The 18,574-nt window shown below is 43.4% G+C and overlaps 1 protein-coding gene across 4 annotated transcripts in view; it reads left to right on the top strand.

Annotated features, from left to right (window-relative positions):
- Positions 1–18,361, top strand: part of COPS4 (COP9 signalosome subunit 4) — a 31,168-nt gene extending 12,807 nt beyond the window's left edge. The window contains exons 3-11 of one of the 4 annotated variants that reach the window (XM_020988425.2): positions 3,362–3,513; positions 4,334–4,437; positions 7,319–7,472; positions 8,776–8,926; positions 9,889–10,059; positions 12,123–12,238; positions 16,427–16,510; positions 17,007–17,091; positions 17,854–18,361. In XM_020988425.2, the coding sequence (XP_020844084.1) occupies positions 3,362–3,513; positions 4,334–4,437; positions 7,319–7,472; positions 8,776–8,926; positions 9,889–10,059; positions 12,123–12,238; positions 16,427–16,510; positions 17,007–17,091; positions 17,854–17,987 (1,151 nt within the window). In that variant the 3' untranslated portion in view covers positions 17,988–18,361. The other 3 variants (XM_020988427.2, XM_020988429.2, XM_078148104.1) reach the window with 3 other exon arrangements.
- Positions 18,362–18,574: the final 213 nt, after the last annotated feature.

The raw sequence follows: 18,574 nt of genomic DNA, 5'->3' as shown, positions 1-18,574 counted from the left end.
TATGAAATCTCTTATCAGAAATGCTTAATTACTTCAGGCATCATTCAGATTTTAAACATTTAATTTATGATGAAATTTGCCCTATAGTTTATAATTCAATTCAGTAATCATTTGTTACCTGCTGTGGTCACTATAGGCACTGAGGACATAAAACTAGAAGCAGGGCCTGCCCTCCGGGATCTTGCCTCCCCTGGGAGGATGAGGCCCACCCCCATGCAAGTAAACACCTGGGGATTGGAGGAAGGGGAGAGCATTGACCAAGGGAGGGCACCGGGAAGGGTATGGTGGAGGTGTAACGCCGAGCTTAGCCTCCCGGGAATTAACGAATAAGTAAAAATATTTACTGAGCACTTACTGTGTGCCTAGTACGGTGCCATGTGCTGGATACAGAATTTCCGACAGTTCCTGCCCTCAGGGATCTTAAATCCTAATGGTGACCAGGGAGGCTGTTTTGGTTTTTAAGTTATAAGGATGGACGGTGGGGCCACGGGAGGAGGATTTTAATATACCCCTTTCTAGGATCAGTGATAGAGCTGAATTAACAATAATAATAATGTAATAGTAGTAGCTATGTATTATCTCATTTAATCATAACACAACTCTGGGAGGTAAGTGGGATTACTATCTCCATTACAGATGAGGAAACTGAGGCAGCGCCAGGTTAAGTGGCTTGCCCAGGGTCACACAGCTAGTAAGCGTCTGAGGCCAGAGTCTACACTGTAGCCCAGCACTCTGCCCATCATACTTCCTCATTTGATTTGAATAGTTCTCACACTGGCAAGGGGGTAAGGCTGGTGCTGACAAGGTGGGTCATAGCCAGAGCGTGGGTTCCAGTCTTGTTGTTGGCAGCTGTCGCGATAGCCTGGGAAGGGAAGAATTTGAAGAAGAGGCGAGATCAGGGAACTCGTAGAAGAAGGCCTCAGTTTTCTTAGGTAAGTAGGGGGCCAGGTCATCCAAGACTCCAGAGACAAAGACATTTCATGGCCGAGGAGCTTTGGAACACTTGCTGTGAGGCTCCTGCCATTCGAGCCGAGGCCCAGGGTTTGCTGGGAAGCAGTGGCCGAGGTGAAGTGGAGTAATGTGGATTGGTGGCACACCAGCCGGCATGGCTTTGTGACTTTTTCTAGGAGTATTCCAAAGCTTGGAAGTCAAGGCTAGAAAAGGAACGACTGAGGGTTAGGATTAGAGTTAGGCAGACAGTTTTAAGTGGCATTTATTGGAAGAGCTTCTTCAGCTGCTGCTGTTATTTTATAATAAGACCAGGCCCCAGAATGTCAGAAGGACATACCTACACATGGGACATTTGAAGAGCCTCTGTATTCCGCTAAGGAAGAAGCAAGGGACTCAGGCAGAAGGAGGAGCCATGTTAGCGACCAGGTGGAGGGCTTCTGGGCTGGGGCAGAGCTGCCAGGGGCCAAGCTGTTGCTGAGTTTAGGGCTGAGGAGGGAGCCCTGGCCTCTGCCCTTAAAGCCAAGTGGCTCCTCAGGGACCTGCAGGCCAGCTAGCCCCAGTACCAGAGGGGCCCTTTCGGGCTAGGCAGGATGGGACAAGGTGACCTATTCAGGGAGCCTCTTCTGTCCCTTGAAAAGCCTGGGGCCCTTCCCATCTTCCAGATTTTTACAAAAGGATGATTAATCATCCCCGAATAAACTGCTCCTGAAATTCAAGTGGGGAGAAACCAAAAAGCACTTGGGTACCTCTGTTTGTATCTGTACTTTCTCAAGGAGTTTGGCTTTAGTCAGATGGAAAATGGGGCGGTAGTGTGTTGTGGTAGAAAGGGTGCAGAAGCCACGTTTAGGCCTCAGACGTTCATTTTATGGACAAAGGCCAGAAATGGGGTCCTGCAAATCCCTCCCCAGCCTAGGAAGTGTCCACAGGTTCTCGGCAGTCTTCCCTGAGAGAAGCAAGATGAGGCCGGGCCCTGCCTCCAACTAGCCCTGTCCCACTTCTCCGTCTCTTTCAGCTTTTCTGGGGTGGGGTGGGGAGCTTGGAGCACCTGGGAGGAAGGAGAGCTGTTCTTTGTGCTCAGCTGCTTGGTCTGAGTTTTGACGCCCTAGGTGACGCTCCAGAAGATCTGGTCCCCTGGTCCTTCAAAGGTGGCCAGAGAGCAAAAGCAGATTTTAGTCTCTTCTGTGACCCTAACTAGGGGTCTCTCTTTCCCACTCTTTAAAGTGAAGGGGTTGAACAGAGGTTCCCTTCCAGGCCTGACAGCCTGTCAGATTTGGGTTCCCCTCATCTCTAGTGAGACTAGTGTCACCAGTGCTGCTCTGTGACTTTAGACACGTCTTTTCTCCTTTTTGGGACCTTCCTTTTCTCTTCTGTAAAATCAAAGAGGAGCTAGATGATTCCCAAGATTCCTTCTTTCTCTGATCCCTTGAAGGTTGTTTTTTTTGGGGGGTGGGAGGAGGGGGCGGCCTCAAGTTCTCTTTCCATCCTCTCCCCGAAAGCTTCTCTGTTTGTTACAAAGCATCTACCATTCCTTGACTTCTTAAATGCCAAGGGTGAAGAAGCAAGTGATGCTTCTATAGAAGTACGTGACATGGTCAGTTTCAGTGTGAAACCTCCTCATGGCTCTCTTCCACTAAGGTGGGAGACTGACTAGCCCTTCTTGCCCTGGCCTTGTGCTGGCTGGGGTCTGTGGCTCCCCTCCAGAGAGGAGTGTCTGCTCTCCCCATCCCTTCCCCAAGTCAGGGCGCCTGGCATGCTGTTTGCCCCTCACTGCAGCAATAATTTCCTAGCTAGAGGTTCTGATCACATTCATTCCAATTAATGTTATCAGCTAATGAACAAAAAATACAATATCAGTTCTTTGCTTAAAAAATAGGATCTTCGACCTTGTTTTTTAAAAGCAGTTTGTTTATAGCATAGAAATTAATTGACTTTAGCAGGGCTTGATTAATTTCATTGTGGGAGGCTGTGTAACCTTTTCTGTTAAATTTTGCTTTTTGAATTGATTTGTAACTATTATACCATTATGTTTACAAACTTTTAAAAACAAATGTAGGGGGCAGGTAGGTGGCACAGTGGATAGAGCACCGGCCCTGGAGTCAGGAGCACCTGAGTTCAAATCTAGCCTCAGACATGTGATACTCAATAGCTGTGTGACCCTGGGCAAGTCACTTAACCCCAATGGCCTCACCAAAAAAAAAAAATGTAGGTAGGGGAAAGAAAGCACAATTCTCAGTTGTTTATGAAAACTATCTTTGGATATTATTTTTAAAAAATCAAGTGAGTCAATTCAGTTCAGCAAACATAAGGTGTCCCTTTTGTAAGAGTTAAGCAGATGAAAAATTTGTCTTGTGAAATATTTGAAAAGTATGCAGATTCCTCATATTTCTTTGTCTCATGTTTTCAAACCGAGTGGTAAATGAGAACGTCAGTCTAGTGATCTCTCGGCAGCTGCTGACCGACTTCTGCACACACCTGCCGAGTCTGCCTGACGGCACGGCCAAAGAAGTCTATCATTTCACCTTGGAAAAGATCCAGCCCAGAGTCATCTCATTTGAGGAGCAGGTAAAAAGCCAGGAACCAGAGCCCACTTATACAGTCCAGAGCAGGGATTCCAAACCTGCATTGTCTGTCAGTTTTCAAAGAGTTTTTTAAGGGGTGTCATCAAAGTTTGAAAAACAAAGTGCATGTTAAAGAGATGTCAGACTATCAAATGATAGGATGCTGCTTGGGAATCCCTGATCAAGTGAATTTTCAAGACTTAACACTGTTCTTAAAATGCTATTAAAAACGATCGGTAATGTCAGGCTTGTGCTCAGAGTTTAGAACTAAGAAAATATGCCTTTCCTGGAAGAAGTTGGCTCCTGTGGCCATGAAATGTTGCCCAGACTCTCAGGTTTGGGTGTGGCATTGACTGCTCTTGTCCAGTGGTTTCTGTCTTTTAATCTTTGTTACAAAGGAATACTCACCGAGCAGGGAAGTAATCTATTTGGAATGAATATGTTTTTTAAAAAAAGGTAGTAAGTAATAAAACAGAATCATTAACAATGCCAGTCAGATGGCTGTAGTAATAGCTAAAAGGGGATTTTTAAGAATTATTTCTTTTTAAAGAATGAATTAAATTAAAGATTAAATTAAAATAATTTAAAGAAAGAATGAATTAAATGAATTTTCTTTTTAAAGAATGTTACCACAAATGTATTGGAGCTTTTACTTTTTCTTATATGTAAATCTTACTGAAAAAATATGTTGTTTTATAATAACTTTTACTACTTGAGGGCTTTAGGTTACCAGTACTTGAACTTATTTACCCTGTACAAATTAAAATAACTTGATGTATCATTTGAAATTAGATCAAATTAACAATTTTTTTTTAATTATTAAGGTTGCTTCAATAAGACAGCATCTTGCATCGATATATGAGAAAGAAGAAGACTGGAGAAATGCAGCCCAAGTGTTGGTGGGGATTCCCTTGGAGACAGGACAAAAGTATAGTAAATATAGTGGAAGATGCTTTTTTCTTTCTAAAGTTTTCCTTTACATATTCTATTAGAACTGAAGTGCTGAAGGGTCCTGGTTGTTTAAAATGAAGAGCTATTTGTTTTTTATTTTATTTTGAAAATTCTGATCTTAAACACAAATAAAACAGCCATTCCTCTCTGTAAAGCAGAACAGAAAAACAAGATCAGTGGTGTGAACAGCTTTGCTTCTTTCTCCCATCAAGTATATGTTAAATCTGAGATGCAGTTTTCAGAGCTATCCTGCTTGTCTGTATTGACTGTTGACCTTTCTTCTGTTCTCTTCTGTGCATTTTAAAAACCACTTAAATGACCATTGTATTTATTTTTTTCCATTTTGGTGACCCTGTCACTACCCTCAGTTTCCCCAAACAAACAGATTGAAAGAAAGACAAAATCCTTGTAAAAGAAAGCCCCACTTTGGAGATTGTTTAACTGGTTAGCTGGGTGCTTTACACTCTGACTTCACCTGTCTCCTCAGAGAGTAGGTAGCTTCTATAAGCATCCATCTCTGAAATTGTGGTTGTTATTGCATTGATTAGAGTTCTTCCTAAGTTCTCTTAGTTGTTTTTCCTTACATTGTGATTATTGAACAACTATTTGAATCTAGTTTTTTTCCTATTATTTTGACTCATTTTAAAAAATCTGTTACTTGATTGGTGATTTATTTATTTATTTTTTTTACTGGTAAGAAAACTTCCTCAATAAGTGTATGGCAACACCTTCTCTGCAATTGATAGTTTTGGACAGTTTGTCTGGGGGCAGTGAGAGGTTCGTTGATTTGCCCAGAGTCCCACAGCCCAAATGTGTCATAAGTGAAAATTGAACTCAGGTCTTCCTGGCTTCCAGGACAGCTGCATCCTACTTCCTCACAAAGATTTATAGGGTTACTAGATCCCCTTTTATTACTTTTCCTTTGAATATTGAAACAGTGAAGGCCATATTTCTGTGCATGCCAAGACCAGACCAGCTAGCCTTACCTTCACAATGAATATGGATTACTACATGACGAGGAAGCTGCAGTAGTCAAGGTAGAACAGTCACAGTCAGCCCCAAAGGCACTCTCTGTAGTACCCTGACCAGGCCTTCTGGATAGGGGATAGCTGGGTACTTGAGAGTTTACTTTGCTTTTCTCATGGTAAAAGATCAAAGTCAGACACAACCATTATGTTCCAGCTGATTTTATCACTTCCAATTTTAATTTTTTACCTAATTTCTAAGTCTTTAATACATGAAGTACTTTGGCTCGAAAGCATATTTTATATCATTGTCATTTTCCAGCACCTCTTCCCCTATAGAGACCTCTGCGCTAACAAAGAAGGATCATTAAGCAAAGCAGATGTAGTGATGGTATTGGACAGCACACACCTGTCTCTTCATGAGTCAGTTAGGCAGTGCATTGAGCTGGATTCTGGTTGGTTTTTTTTTTATACTCTTTTCCTTTGCATTATTGTAGTTATTTTGTAGAGTGTCCTTAGTTATGCCTGTCTCATGTAGCATCCAGTGCATGTAGACCTTTCCAGACTTCTCTGAATCCCTCTTAGTCTTCTTTTCTTACAGTGTAGTCACTTTTTTTGACCATTACATTAATGGGTGATAATTCATTTAGTTATTTCCCCAGTCAGTAAACCTCCACTTCCTTTCTAGTTTCTTACTTCCACAGAAAGTGCTCCTAGAAATATTTGGACATGTATGGAGCCTTTCTTTCTGCCACACTGAATTGCTGGAAGGAGGATGAAAGATATTAATATTCCGATACATGATCAAATTCACTTTCTGTTTCATCTGGCAGGTTCAGCTGTGTCAGATTTCACAGTAGTCCTCTCTCATCTTTTGCCACTTGACCATAGGCTCTGTCCACATAAATGTAATTTTGTGATGCTGAGAAGGACACCAGTGTAGACTTCCTTACCATTAGCATTTAGGTTATAAAACAGCTCAGTGGTGACACTGCTGAAAAGCAGCTAATTGAAAGAGGTCTTTTTGATATATGATAAGCCTTTGTTCATACGTGACTTTTAATCTTGTCCTTAAAAGCACATTATTTATTCCTTCAGTGGTTGTGAAAGGCAAGGCTTCCCAACTGTTTTGCCTTTGTTTCTCCTGACGGTATCTCCTTTAGATTTTTGTTATTTTTTAAAGTTACATCTTTTCCCCCCCAAACATAATTGATTTCCTTTGTGATCCTATGTACTTTATTTTATGCATTTATTTTATTTTACCTTGGTGTTAAGTGACTTGCCCATGGTCACACAGCCAGTGTCAAGTGTCTGAGACGGGATTTGAACTCAGGTTCTCCTGACTCCAGGGCCGGTGCTCTATCCACCGCACCACCTAGCTGCCCTCTTCTTGCTTTTTCTTATAGCACAGCTAGTTTAAACTCTCACTTGACCTAAGTAATTTGGGAATTGCATATTGGCCATTGATTTAGCTGTGATTTTTTTCTTAATAGCAGCAGAGTTAGTCCTCCTTGTTTGGGAAACCAGATGGTTTTTTTTTCATCTGTGCTAAATTAAAGTAGTAGTCATTAAAGTGAATATCTGCTGCAGGAGGCTGGCAAGTTTTTGAGTATTTAAGTAAAGGAGCTAAGATGTAACAAATAAAACAAAGAAGGAAGAACATTAAACTGTAAGCGAGGCCTGTGATGTAAGACAGAGGTCCAGATGATCTACTTTTACCAAGCTCGGTAATGCTTTATTTCTCATGATGTAGAAATATCATATAAATTTGTAAAGCACCAGGTAACTCGTGGGCCTGTCAGGATGCCTTCTTCAGGAAGCTAGCACTCCGTTTGGAGAAAGGACGTTGTTCTTTAACGTTGATGTTCTGTGGTCTTTATTCCTTACTTGCAGGCAGTACAATGTGGATTATAAACTGGAGACCTATCTGAAAATCGCCAGGCTCTACCTGGAGGACGACGACCCTGTGCAGGCCGAGGCCTACATCAACCGAGCTTCCTTGCTGCAGAACGAGTCCGCCAATGAGCAGCTGCAGATCCACTACAAGGTGGGCCCTCGGGCGCTCACGGTCTCCCTTTTTCTCCGTGAACAGCTCATAATGTAAACGTTTGAATGATTCTTGAGTGGAATCAGCTTCCAGAGTAGAAGGAAAGATTCTGTGTACCTCCGTGGGCAGAGTGGAAGCTGCAGATTAGAGAGGACCTGGAAGAAAAAGGCAATTATGACTCAAAGCCAGCAGTTGTCAGTTGTTTTTTGTAAAGCTCACCCCATCTATTTGTTAGACAGCTTTTAAATTTTATTTTTAAAAAATTTCTTCGTTAACCATGGCACCAAAGCATAGAGAAAATTTCCCCAACAGAAAATCCCATTTCAGCTCTTTTAAATTTCAGTATCTTTTATTGAATGGACATGTTCTGAATTTGCTAAATCCACCCCTTTGGAAAAGTTAGCCAGGAATCAGCAGGCCTCAGGTCACAGTAAGAAAGCCAAAGATCCATGCTGGGGTTTTTTGAGGGTTTTTTTTACTGATGTATACATTGTAATTGTTGACACTTTTTTCAGTCTTGTCAGGGCTCCAGCTACAAAGTGAAAGGGTGAAGAGATATGTAAAGTGTGATTATGAGTACATGAGAACAGCATGCAGAAATCAGAGAATGTAGTGGGGGAAGTTTTTGGTATAAAAGGGTCTGCAGATGATCTCCACCACAGGACCCCAAGAGGGCAAGCCAATCCACAAGCGTCGTGGGGGAATTCTCAAGTTTTGGAGGCAGGGAGGGAAGCCTGCAGAAGGAATCCCAGTTACCTGCCGCTGAAGCTCACCAGGAAGCTCGGGGCTGTAGTGCAGGGGCTTTTCCCTCTCTCCTTTTCCTTCCTTCCCTCCCTTCTTCCTTCCCTCTCTCCTTCATCCCTCCCTTCTTCTGTCTCTTCCTTCCTTCCTTTCTTCTTTCTTCCTTTCTTCCTTCCCTCCTGCAATGTCCTGTGCACAGCACTGTTTCAAGCAAAGCATGGATGACAGTGGAATATGGTTTAGAGAGGATTCCTGTTTAATTATTGGTTGGATTAGAGCAGGGGTTCTTAATCTGGCAGCTGGGGGCGTGGCTTTTGTCATATTTTGTTAAATGGATTTCAGCAGAGTTGGTTGCCTTTGGAGTCCTTTGTATTTCATTTTATGCATTAAAAGACGTCGTTCTAAGGAGGGAGATAATTAACTTCCCCAGACTCCTGCTCAGGGCTCCACAACACCCAAAGGTCACAGACCATTTGACCATATGGATATGGAAGGAGGTCCTTTGACCTTTTTACTTTTAATTTTTATTTTTGCTAATTTAGACCTACTCTCACTGCTGCAGGTGTGCTATGCTCGTGTTCTTGATTATAGAAGGAAGTTCATCGAAGCTGCCCAAAGATACAATGAGCTCTCCTATAAGACGATAGTCCATGAAAGTGAGAGACTAGAGGCCCTGAAACATGCTCTGCACTGTACCATCTTAGCGTCAGCAGGTAACCGCGCTGTCACTGTACCATTGAGTCCCACGGAGCCAAGGGTGACTCTGTTTGACTTCGGTAGATTAGAATTGTCTATGTGTGGGTGCTTGGTATTTGGGGGAGATAGACGTTAAGTGTTGTAACAGACAAAAGGGAATAATGCTGTACTGAGTAATTGCTATTTTCTTTAATCTATTTCTGAGCATACACTTATGTTAATAACTCCTGCACACACCCCTCCCTGGTACTTGAGCGTGGTGCCTGGCCATACTGCAGAGAGCTCTCAGTGAGGAATCACAAGCTGAGTTTAAGGCCCCAGATCTACCACTTACTAGCAGGATCAAGTCGCTTAACTGTCTCAGAGACTCACTTCCTTCATCTGTAAAATGGGGTGATGCCTATATTCTTCACAAGGTTACTGTGAGATTAAGTAAGATCATCTCTGTGCAAATGCTTTGTGAATTTTAAAAGGTAATGGAGTGACATAAAAATGAGTGTAACAAAAAAGGCGTGCCCTGAGAAAACTGAGTCTGCCTCACTTGGGTGGTGAAATTGTAATCCTTGTGCTGCTTTGAAACATTTATGTTTTCGTTGCAGGCCTCAATTCTAGGCCTTCCATTCATATCTCCCATACGGTAAATAATACAGTTAACATATGCTTTTAGAAAGCTGTTTACACTTACCTATATGGTGTAATCACTTTAGTTCCGGAAAATAAGAAAGGAATTTATATGCATAAGTTTTAGTGAGCCTAAACATGACTTTTTGAAATAATTCTGAAATTTTTTGATCTTGGTCTGTGTTTGTTTAAGAAATTACATTAAAATATTTGGGCTAGACATTTAATATAAAGCCAGTAGTCTGATTTTTAAGAACTGTCTTACCAAATTCCACATAGTTTATTACTGCTTAAAGGCATGAATATTAAGTTTTCTACTAGAGAAATGTGTTGATGATGTTCTTGTTTGTTTCTGTAGGACAACAGCGCTCTCGAATGCTAGCTACTCTTTTTAAGGATGAAAGGTGTCAGCAGCTCGCAGCCTATGGAATCCTAGAGAAGATGTATCTAGATAGGATTATCAGAGGAAATCAGCTTCAAGAATTTGCTGCTATGTTGATGCCTCACCAAAAAGCAACTACAGCCGATGGTATAGATAGAGTTTACGAATAGTAGTGATACTGATAATCTAACTTCATAAATGTCCTGATCCTGTGAGCTTTTTAATATTTCTAGGCTAATAGATGTTAGGTAATATTAATTATAGACACTTCAATCATAATTTTAATTTATATGTCATACAGCTCATACTGTTGAGAGTATTGCATGTCTTAGATGCAAAGTTAATTCTATTAGGGAACATTATTGCAGGCCAGTAGATTTTTGGATGCCATTTGCAAGAGAAGTGCCTACTTTCCCATACCTCAAAGCAAAGTACTTAATAACATTGTAATTATCCTCAAAAATCATGTATCAGTATGAGCACAAATTTTATTAATCTTGTTTTATATGGAGAAAAATGAGGTACAACGTTATCATTTGAGCACCACCACATAGAGGTAGGGGCCAAGGCCAGAATGAAATCGCCCCAGTTCCCACTTATTTTCCAGCATTACAGCATTTGTACCCTTTTATTTTAGTGCTTATTGATAATGATCCTCTTTTTCCTGGCCTCCTTTAAAGGGCTTTAAGAGACAGTGTGATCAAGGGGAAAGAACAGTGATCTAGTCTTAGCTCTGGCACTGATCAGCAGTATGACTTTGGATGAGTCACTACACATCTTTTATCTCAGTTTTGTCAGCTTTAAAATGGAGACAGTAATCCGTATTCTAACTTAATTTTTCGTGAGGGTTAAATAAGATCTTTCTTTTTGTAGATTTGAAACGGTACTTTTTAGCTACCCTCACATGACAGTGGGCTAACTTTTTGTTACTCCCTGGCATATTTTTTCTGATTTTTTTTTTTGTGAGGCAGTCGGGGTTAAATGACTTGCCCAGAGTCACACAGGTAGTGAGTGTTCTGTGTCTGAGGCCGGATTTGAGCTTAAGTCCTCCTGACTCCAGTGCCGGTGCTCTGTCCACTGCACCATGTGGCTGCCCCTGTTTTGTGTAATCTAAACCTCTTCTTGGGGGGCTCTAAAACCCAAGAAGAAGAGAGTCATCTTTCCTAGGTTTCCTGTTACCCTGTGGCGACCTTGGTGCTGTGGAGATTTAGTAAAGTGCCTGTGGTTGGCTTCTGAGTGGGTTTTTTGCTACACTTCTGGTCTTCGTAGACCCCTTCTATTTGACTTTTTGCAGATATGCTTTTCAGGAAAACAAGGATCAGAGGCAGTAGACCAGTCAATGCCTTTAAAACACACAACAGCCAATGAAACCTCCATTTTAAGTGTATTTTTTTTCAATTTTTATGGATTGTTGATTGAATAGTCTTAAATTTTCCCCACTTAGAAGCTAGAGAAACATTGAAAAGTTTTCTTTACTCAGTAATTCCCTGTGTAATAGAAATGGGCTCCCCCCTTGCCCAGAGGTCTCTAAGCAAAGCCCTGATGACCACTTGTCAGGGGTGTCTTGGGGGCACTCCCATGTCAGTTATGTGCTGGACCATCTGGTCTCTGAGCTCCTGCCAGACTCTGAGATTCTGTGGCTGGGATTAGTCAGGACTAAAGTAACTGGATGCCTGGAAAAATAGTGCAGGAAGTTTGGTTCTACATATATGTATCAACCAAATTTGTTTGCATTTTTACTAATGTTTTATTTATTTGGAATGTAGGCTGCATAGTCAAAACCTTACTAATCAGCAAATGCCTACAATAGTATTTCTGGCTCAAGCTGGAGCTATTTTTTTCATTACCACTTTTAAAGGTAAACAGTCATTTTTTAAAAAGATACTCTTTTTAGTTACATTTACTGTTACCTTGGAGAATGTTCAATCATTTTTTCCCACTTTTAAAAGTAACAGGGTAAAACCCCAGGAGTTGAATTCATTCAGTGAATTAGCGTTTTTGTTTTTTTTTTTTCAAAACTAGTTCCACTTGATTGAATTCAGAACTTATATTTTGCTACAGCCAGTTTGTGTTGACTCAGCCCAAAGTGACCTTTGGAAGGATAATACAGATAATGGTATAAGTATTAGATGCAAAGAAATGAATGTAATTTTGGAATACAGAGCAGAATTGGTGGAGAACTTATCATTGTCTGTTTAACTTCATATAAGGTTCCAGCATCTTGGACAGAGCTGTCATTGAACACAATTTGTTGTCTGCAAGCAAGTTATATAATAATATTACATTTGAAGAGCTTGGAGCTCTATTAGAGATCCCTGCAGCTAAGGTATTTTCTTACGTTTGATACCAAATAGTAGTTAGAATGTTAGAATTAATTTGTTGATCATTGAGCATCTAATTACCAGATGCTGGGGAATTTACAAAGATGAATAAAGCAGCCTGTGTCCTGAGGAACCTCATAATCAGGGGGCAGATATGTATGAATAACTATGGCAAATGGCTGAATAGGTTTGGTATCTTAAGAGGCACAAGCACAGCACTGAGGAAGTTCAGAGAAAGGGAAAATCAGGGCACTCTCCCTGGAAGAGGCGACGTTTGGTTTGGCCTTGAAAGATGGGCAGCTACAACAGAGACTTGTGGGTAGGTGGGAGAAGGTGGAGGGACCACATGAGCAAAGGCAGAAAGGTGGGGGGCCTGTCCACAGAAGAGGAGGTTAGTTTAGCTCGAGCCTGGGGGCTTGCAGGGGATAAATGGGGAATGAAATGGGGACGATTAAGCCTTCTCCTCCTCCCTCCTCCTTGACGTCTTGTGGTCTTGTGATGTTCACAGACATCTGGCCGTCCCTGGCATCCCAGCGCACTGACACAGAACTCCTGAAGTTCCTCCGTCTGTCCTCTAGGCCTCCTCCCTCTGCCGCGTGCTGTTTGTACTTGTGCCTCCGGTGCTCCCCCAGGACCTTTTCCTCGCCTCGCCGCCGTGTGCAGCCTTGAGCTCTCCCGTTCTTTGGCCCTTTGCGCTGGCGTCCTGGTTCCTCGCCATGCTCCGAGCCTGTGTTCTGGCCTAGGCTGCCTCTTCCCGTGCTCCTGGGTGGCACTGGAGGAAGATGGGCGGCCACTGGCGCTGTCTCGCGTCGTTTGGCCTCTCTGCCGCACATCAGTGCTTGACTTCTTTCCTGATCAGTTCCTCCCACTCTTGTGAATTTCCCCTTCTCTTCACAGACCCGTCACATCATCTCCCTTCTTTCCGCCTTTGATCTAGTCTCTGAGGAGACGGTGGCCCCGTCACTCACGTCTTTGATTCCGTCCTGCTCTGTCTCTTCTGGCGGTTTGACCTTTCGATTGTCTGTTGTCTGTCCCCAGTTGTCAGCCTCTCTGTCTGCTGGCTCCTTGGCCACTCGTGAACACGCTCAGGCCTCCCTCCATCCTTGAGTAATCTTTACTTGACTATAGCGTTCCTCGTGCTGCTTTTATCTGTGCTCTCTTTCATAGCCTGAGCCTCGGAAAAAGCCGCTCGTTGTTTCGACTTCTCTTTGGCCTGTTTCCATTTGCCTTCAGACCTCATTACTTAGGTGAACCCCCGCCCTCCCCAGTGGTTCCCAGGGTGCAATTCGTTGCTAAACCCGGTGGCCTTTCTCATCCTTCGAGGCCCCTTTGCAGCATGTTGTGTCCTGCCTGAGGTTTCATTTTGCTCTCTCCTTGCTTTCCTCCTCCCTGCCTGACTGCTGCTTCTTTGTCCCCTGCACCCGAGTCCTGATTGCTGGCCCACTTTCTAATCGTGGGTGTTCCACGAGACTCTCTTGCTGATCCAGCCCTGTGCCTTCTTTTAGGTTTGTTCATCTTGGACATTACAAGCAAAATGTTCTGTAGGACTCAAAACTCTGCACGTTCAAAACAGAGCCCCTCTTCTTTCCATCCCTTCACACATCACCCACTTAGAGGCACCTGGGTTCTCAGCCTTGGAGGCATGCTCGGCTCACCCCTCTCCCCACCACCCGTGTCCAGCCCGTTGCCGAGGCTTGTGAATTCTGCTTCCCCAACATCAGAAGCATCCATTCCCTTCCACTGCGACAGCCACCACCTCAATTCAAGCCCTCATCCCCTCTCGCCTAGACTGTGGCAGCATCCTCCTGATTGGATTCCCAGCTTCCATTTTCTCCCCTTTCCAGTACACATCCTCCCCCCCCCAAGCCGATGGAACCACTTTTCTATAGCGCGTGTCGCTCCCCTGTTCAGGAGCCCTCGGCCTGGTCACATTATGATCCCGTCCCTCCTGCCCCAGCTAGCCTGCTCTCTGTTCCTTAGACTTAGCCTCCATTCCATGTTTGTGTTGGTGCCTTCCGCCTGGAAGGTGCCCTTCTGTGCTTGCCCCTGGCTTCTTCTGTTCAGCTTTTAGGTGCATGCCGTCCTCTTACAGGAAGCCTTTTGGGAGCCATGCGCTTTCTCAGATGATCAAGTGTCTCTGTCTGTCTGAATGTTATAGCCCCGCAGTAGAATGTGTGTGGTAGATAGAATCAATTCATGCTGGGATGGACTAGATTGGAGCTTGGTCACAGGAAGCCTCTAGAGATTTCTGAACCAGGGAATGGCCTGGTTAGATCTGTTCTATGAGAGCCTTCTAGAAGTGGGGCGTGTGCAGTTTGGGGGGAGGAGGGAAGAAGGTAAAGACTCCTTACAGCTCCCGAGAGCTGAGATGGGGCGGGGGGAGCTTGAGGAAACACAGAGTGGTGGCTTACATGCTGTGGCATAGGGCTGAAGTGATTCCATAAAGAATTGTATTTGGTAACAAGGGTAGCCTAAAATGGAAGCGTGTGTAATTTGGCAGTTGCACAGAGTAAAATGATACCCTAGAGCAAGGATTCCTAGCCTTCATTGTGTGATGGCCCAATCTGGTAAAAAATAAACAAACCGCATTTATACGACACTTGAAGGTTTGCAAGGAAAGGACTGTCTACATAGTGTCTCATTGGCTCCTCACAACAGCCAGGTGGCATTATCACACCCACTTTATAGTTGAGAAAACTGAGGCAGGGGTTAGGCTACTTACGCAGATTCACACAGCGCTTAAGTTTGAGGCTGCATGCGGGCCCATTGCTCTATCCACCATGCTACCTAGCTCCCTATAGGTGAAGCTTATAGACCCCTTTCAGAATAATGTTTTGTTGCCTACATATAAGTGAAGGAGATACTGAATTTCAGTTAGATTAATGCAGATAAAGATGTGAATGTTTTCTTATTCAAGCTCAAGACCCCCTGAAATCCTGGGTTAAGAGTTCCTGCTCTTGAGTATGTTGTAATAGCTTTCCCCGTTGATTTATTTTGTAGCATTAACTCTCCTTGCTAGGTAATTTAATTTTGTCCTCAGAATGTCTTAAAAATGAGGATTTCAGTGGGCAGCTAGGTGGCGCAGTGGATAGAGCTCCTGCCTTGGAGTCAGGAGGACCTGAGTTCAAATCTGGCCTCAGACACTTGACACTTACTGGCTGTGTGACCCTGGGCGAGTCACTTAACCCCAACTGCCTCACCAAAAAGCAGAAAAAATCCCCGCAAAAAAAAAAAATGAGGATCTCCGGTGTGCCAGTGTTCAAGAGACAATAAGTTGGCAATAACATGTGTGGAGGATCTTGAGACTGTCAACAAAAACCCCAAACGCCTCCTCTAGTAATTACTGCTGGCAATAATTAGCAGGTCACGTTTCATGGTTACACTTTCTAAGCCCTAACCATAGAGAGAATGGGAAGTACTGTAAGTGACCGCTTACCAAGTTGCTCACCAAACTTCATTCTTCCTTTGCATGTATATAGATGTATGGCCATATACCCATATTGGCTTCTACTTACTTTTAATATTGAAAAGTTGACTAATGAGCAAAAGTTCTGAGGCCTGTCCCTTTTCCTGATCCTCCCCCTATACTTTTTGATAGTAGGCCACAAATAGTATAAGGCTAATATGATTAATTCCAGATCGGATTAGAACAAATCATGAGCGGTTTTGATGTTTACTTTTGTAATAACAAACAGCAGATGTGTGAGATACACACACGTGTAGATCTAGAATCTAGATATATAGATGTGTGCATGTGTGCACATTGAGTGTATGCACAGAGAGACTCTAAGACAGTGAAAACAGAGCAGAGTGCTGGACTTTGGCTTTTCTCTTGTCCAGTTTGGGCAGTTCTCAGATGTGATCAGAAGAAGTCATAACTTGTGAGGAGCCTGGTGAATCATGCACATCCTGACTGTCTCCCAGAATTTTCGGTGAGAGTTGAAGGACACCTTTTTGTCTAGAAACAGAACTGTTTCTCTCCTGCATCACGTGACGGTGGCTCCCTGGTATTTCAGTTTTTTCCAGAAGGAAGCCTCTTCTTCGGCGTTTCTGTCTGTGAGACAGCGAGGAGGCTTGGTGGACAGAGCGCTGAGCCTCAGACGCTGACTGTGCGGCCCGGGGAGAATCTCTTAACCTCTGTTTGCCTCAGTTTCCTCAGCTGTGAATTGGGGGTAACTGCACTTTGCTTGCAGGGTTGTTGTGAGGATCAAAAGACAACAGTGGGTGCTGTAGAAATGCTTGTTCCCTTCCTTCCTTCTCATCTGAACCCCAGAGAGGTCAGTCATCTCCCCTGAGTCCCCTGCTGTCTTGTTGCTACTTAGACAAGGTGGAGGTTTAGTAAAACTCTGGTGGTTGAGTTCTGAGTGCGGTTTTCCACACCCATTTAATGTGCATAGACTCCCTTCTCTTAGATGCTTTTTCACTTTAGGAAAATAAGGAACAGAAACTGTAGACCACTTAGTGCTTTAAAAAAAATTCCCATAAACGCCATTTCAAGTTTGTGTTTTTCTTTTTTCAGACTTCTGGATTATAGATTTAAAAGTCTTGAATTACACCTATTGAAAAGGTTGTGAAAAGAAAAGTGACCCTTAATTCAGTATTGAATTTGACTTCCCTGCACTTCCCTATCCTGCCTCCGAGGGTGTAGGCTCTGCCTGTCGGAAGTCTGCAAGCAGAGACTGGGTGGTGCTGCGCGTCCCCTGGTCCGGGGGTAGAGCCAGGTGGCCCCTGCCAGCTCTGAGAGCCGGCGATTGTGTCGTTTCTGTTTTTCAGGCAGAAAAGATAGCATCTCAGATGATTACCGAAGGCCGTATGAATGGATTTATCGATCAGATTGATGGAATAGTTCATTTTGAAAGTAAGAATTTATCACTTTCTTGTTACTGTTGTTAAACTGCAGTTCAGTAGCTGTTGGTTGAAGCGGACGTATGACGAGAGAATGGCCTTCCCCAGTAGGGGCAGTCACTTTATTCATAACAGGACTGTCACCTGGTAATGTTGTGCCCCGTGTAAGTGACACTGTCTAATAATTATGGTCATTGTCTAAGAATGGGCATGATCTGGGTGCTTTTTTGCTTCTGTGGGACATTTTTATACTCTTCCTAATGAGTGTTTCATAATTAACTCACTCTTTTACAAGGAGATGTTTTTGTTTTAGAAGAAGTTATAGAGGAGGTCTGACCCTGGACCTGTAGTGTTTGTTTGACCCAGAGGCAGCTTCATGTAGTGGAGAGAGCGAGCTGGCCTGAAGTTGGGCAGACTTGGGTGCACGCCCTGCCTGCGACCCCTCTTGGCTGGGTGACCCCGGGCAGCTCCCTAGACTGTCAATCACAAAGCGGGTGCCAGTGTACGTGGATGGGGAAAGTGTCCAGAAGGCCCTTGGGCCAGGTAGAAAGGGATCCTTGTGGGCACAGTCACTTAGAAAACCACAACTTAGCATTGTCTGTGTTGCTTTGTATTTGTATTTCATTCGGTTAAGACGTTTCCCAGTTGCACCCTAGTCTGGTTCCTGCACTCTTCTGAGCAGTGAGGCCCATGTCGTCTTGTCCCCAGCCTTGTCCTCCTAGGTAGAAGTACTGCCCATGAATGGAGTCTTTATGTTTTTCCTCTTTTCTTTTAGCCCGTGAGGCTTTGCCAACGTGGGACAAACAGATTCAGTCACTTTGTTTCCAAGTGAATAACCTTTTGGAGAAGATAAGCCAGACAGCACCCGAGTGGACGGCGCAGGCCATGGAGGCCCAGATGGCCCAGTGACTCGACGCTCATTGACCGGCTTCTGCAGCGTCTCTGTGATCGTACAGATTAATTTCATTACGACTCCAAAGAATCTGTATTATGACCCTGCACATTTCCGTGTCCTCTTACAACAGAATCTATTTCAAGAAGCATTATTTCAGAGGAGATGGTATGAACGAACACTTTAAATTTCTCAGTCCTCAGTCCCCGTGTTTGGTGGGTGTCTGTCTATCAGACTGCTGCGGTTGTTTTGAAGGTGTTTGTTTAAATTGCTGGAGCGAAATCTCTGTGACTAAAAAGATTTATTATAGTTCTTCACCTTGTGCTACGTTGTACGTGTGCTTTATTCCTCTCAGATGTTCCAATAAAGAGGGGAAGGAGCCAAATACAAATGGGTTTTTGTGTTTTAATGATTCAGTATTTTTTCCTCCTCAGTTTTCTATGGTTACATGAGACAAAAATGCCTTTTCTACAGCTTCACGTCTGTTCCTAACACTTTTCTTTAATCAGAAATGAAGCCGTATTGCTACATGCCCCTTATTTATATGCATCGGTGTTTGTTATATTAAAAAAACCCATTCCTACATGTGAGATTTGGGGAGTCA

The sequence above is a fragment of the Phascolarctos cinereus genome, unplaced genomic scaffold (assembly GCF_003287225.1).
Source record: "Phascolarctos cinereus isolate Bilbo 61053 unplaced genomic scaffold, phaCin_HiC Scaffold_9;HRSCAF=440, whole genome shotgun sequence".
Classification (NCBI taxonomy): Eukaryota; Metazoa; Chordata; class Mammalia; order Diprotodontia; family Phascolarctidae; genus Phascolarctos; species Phascolarctos cinereus.
Note: the sequence above shows the minus strand (reverse complement) of the source record. Positions and strands in the feature narration are given on the sequence as shown.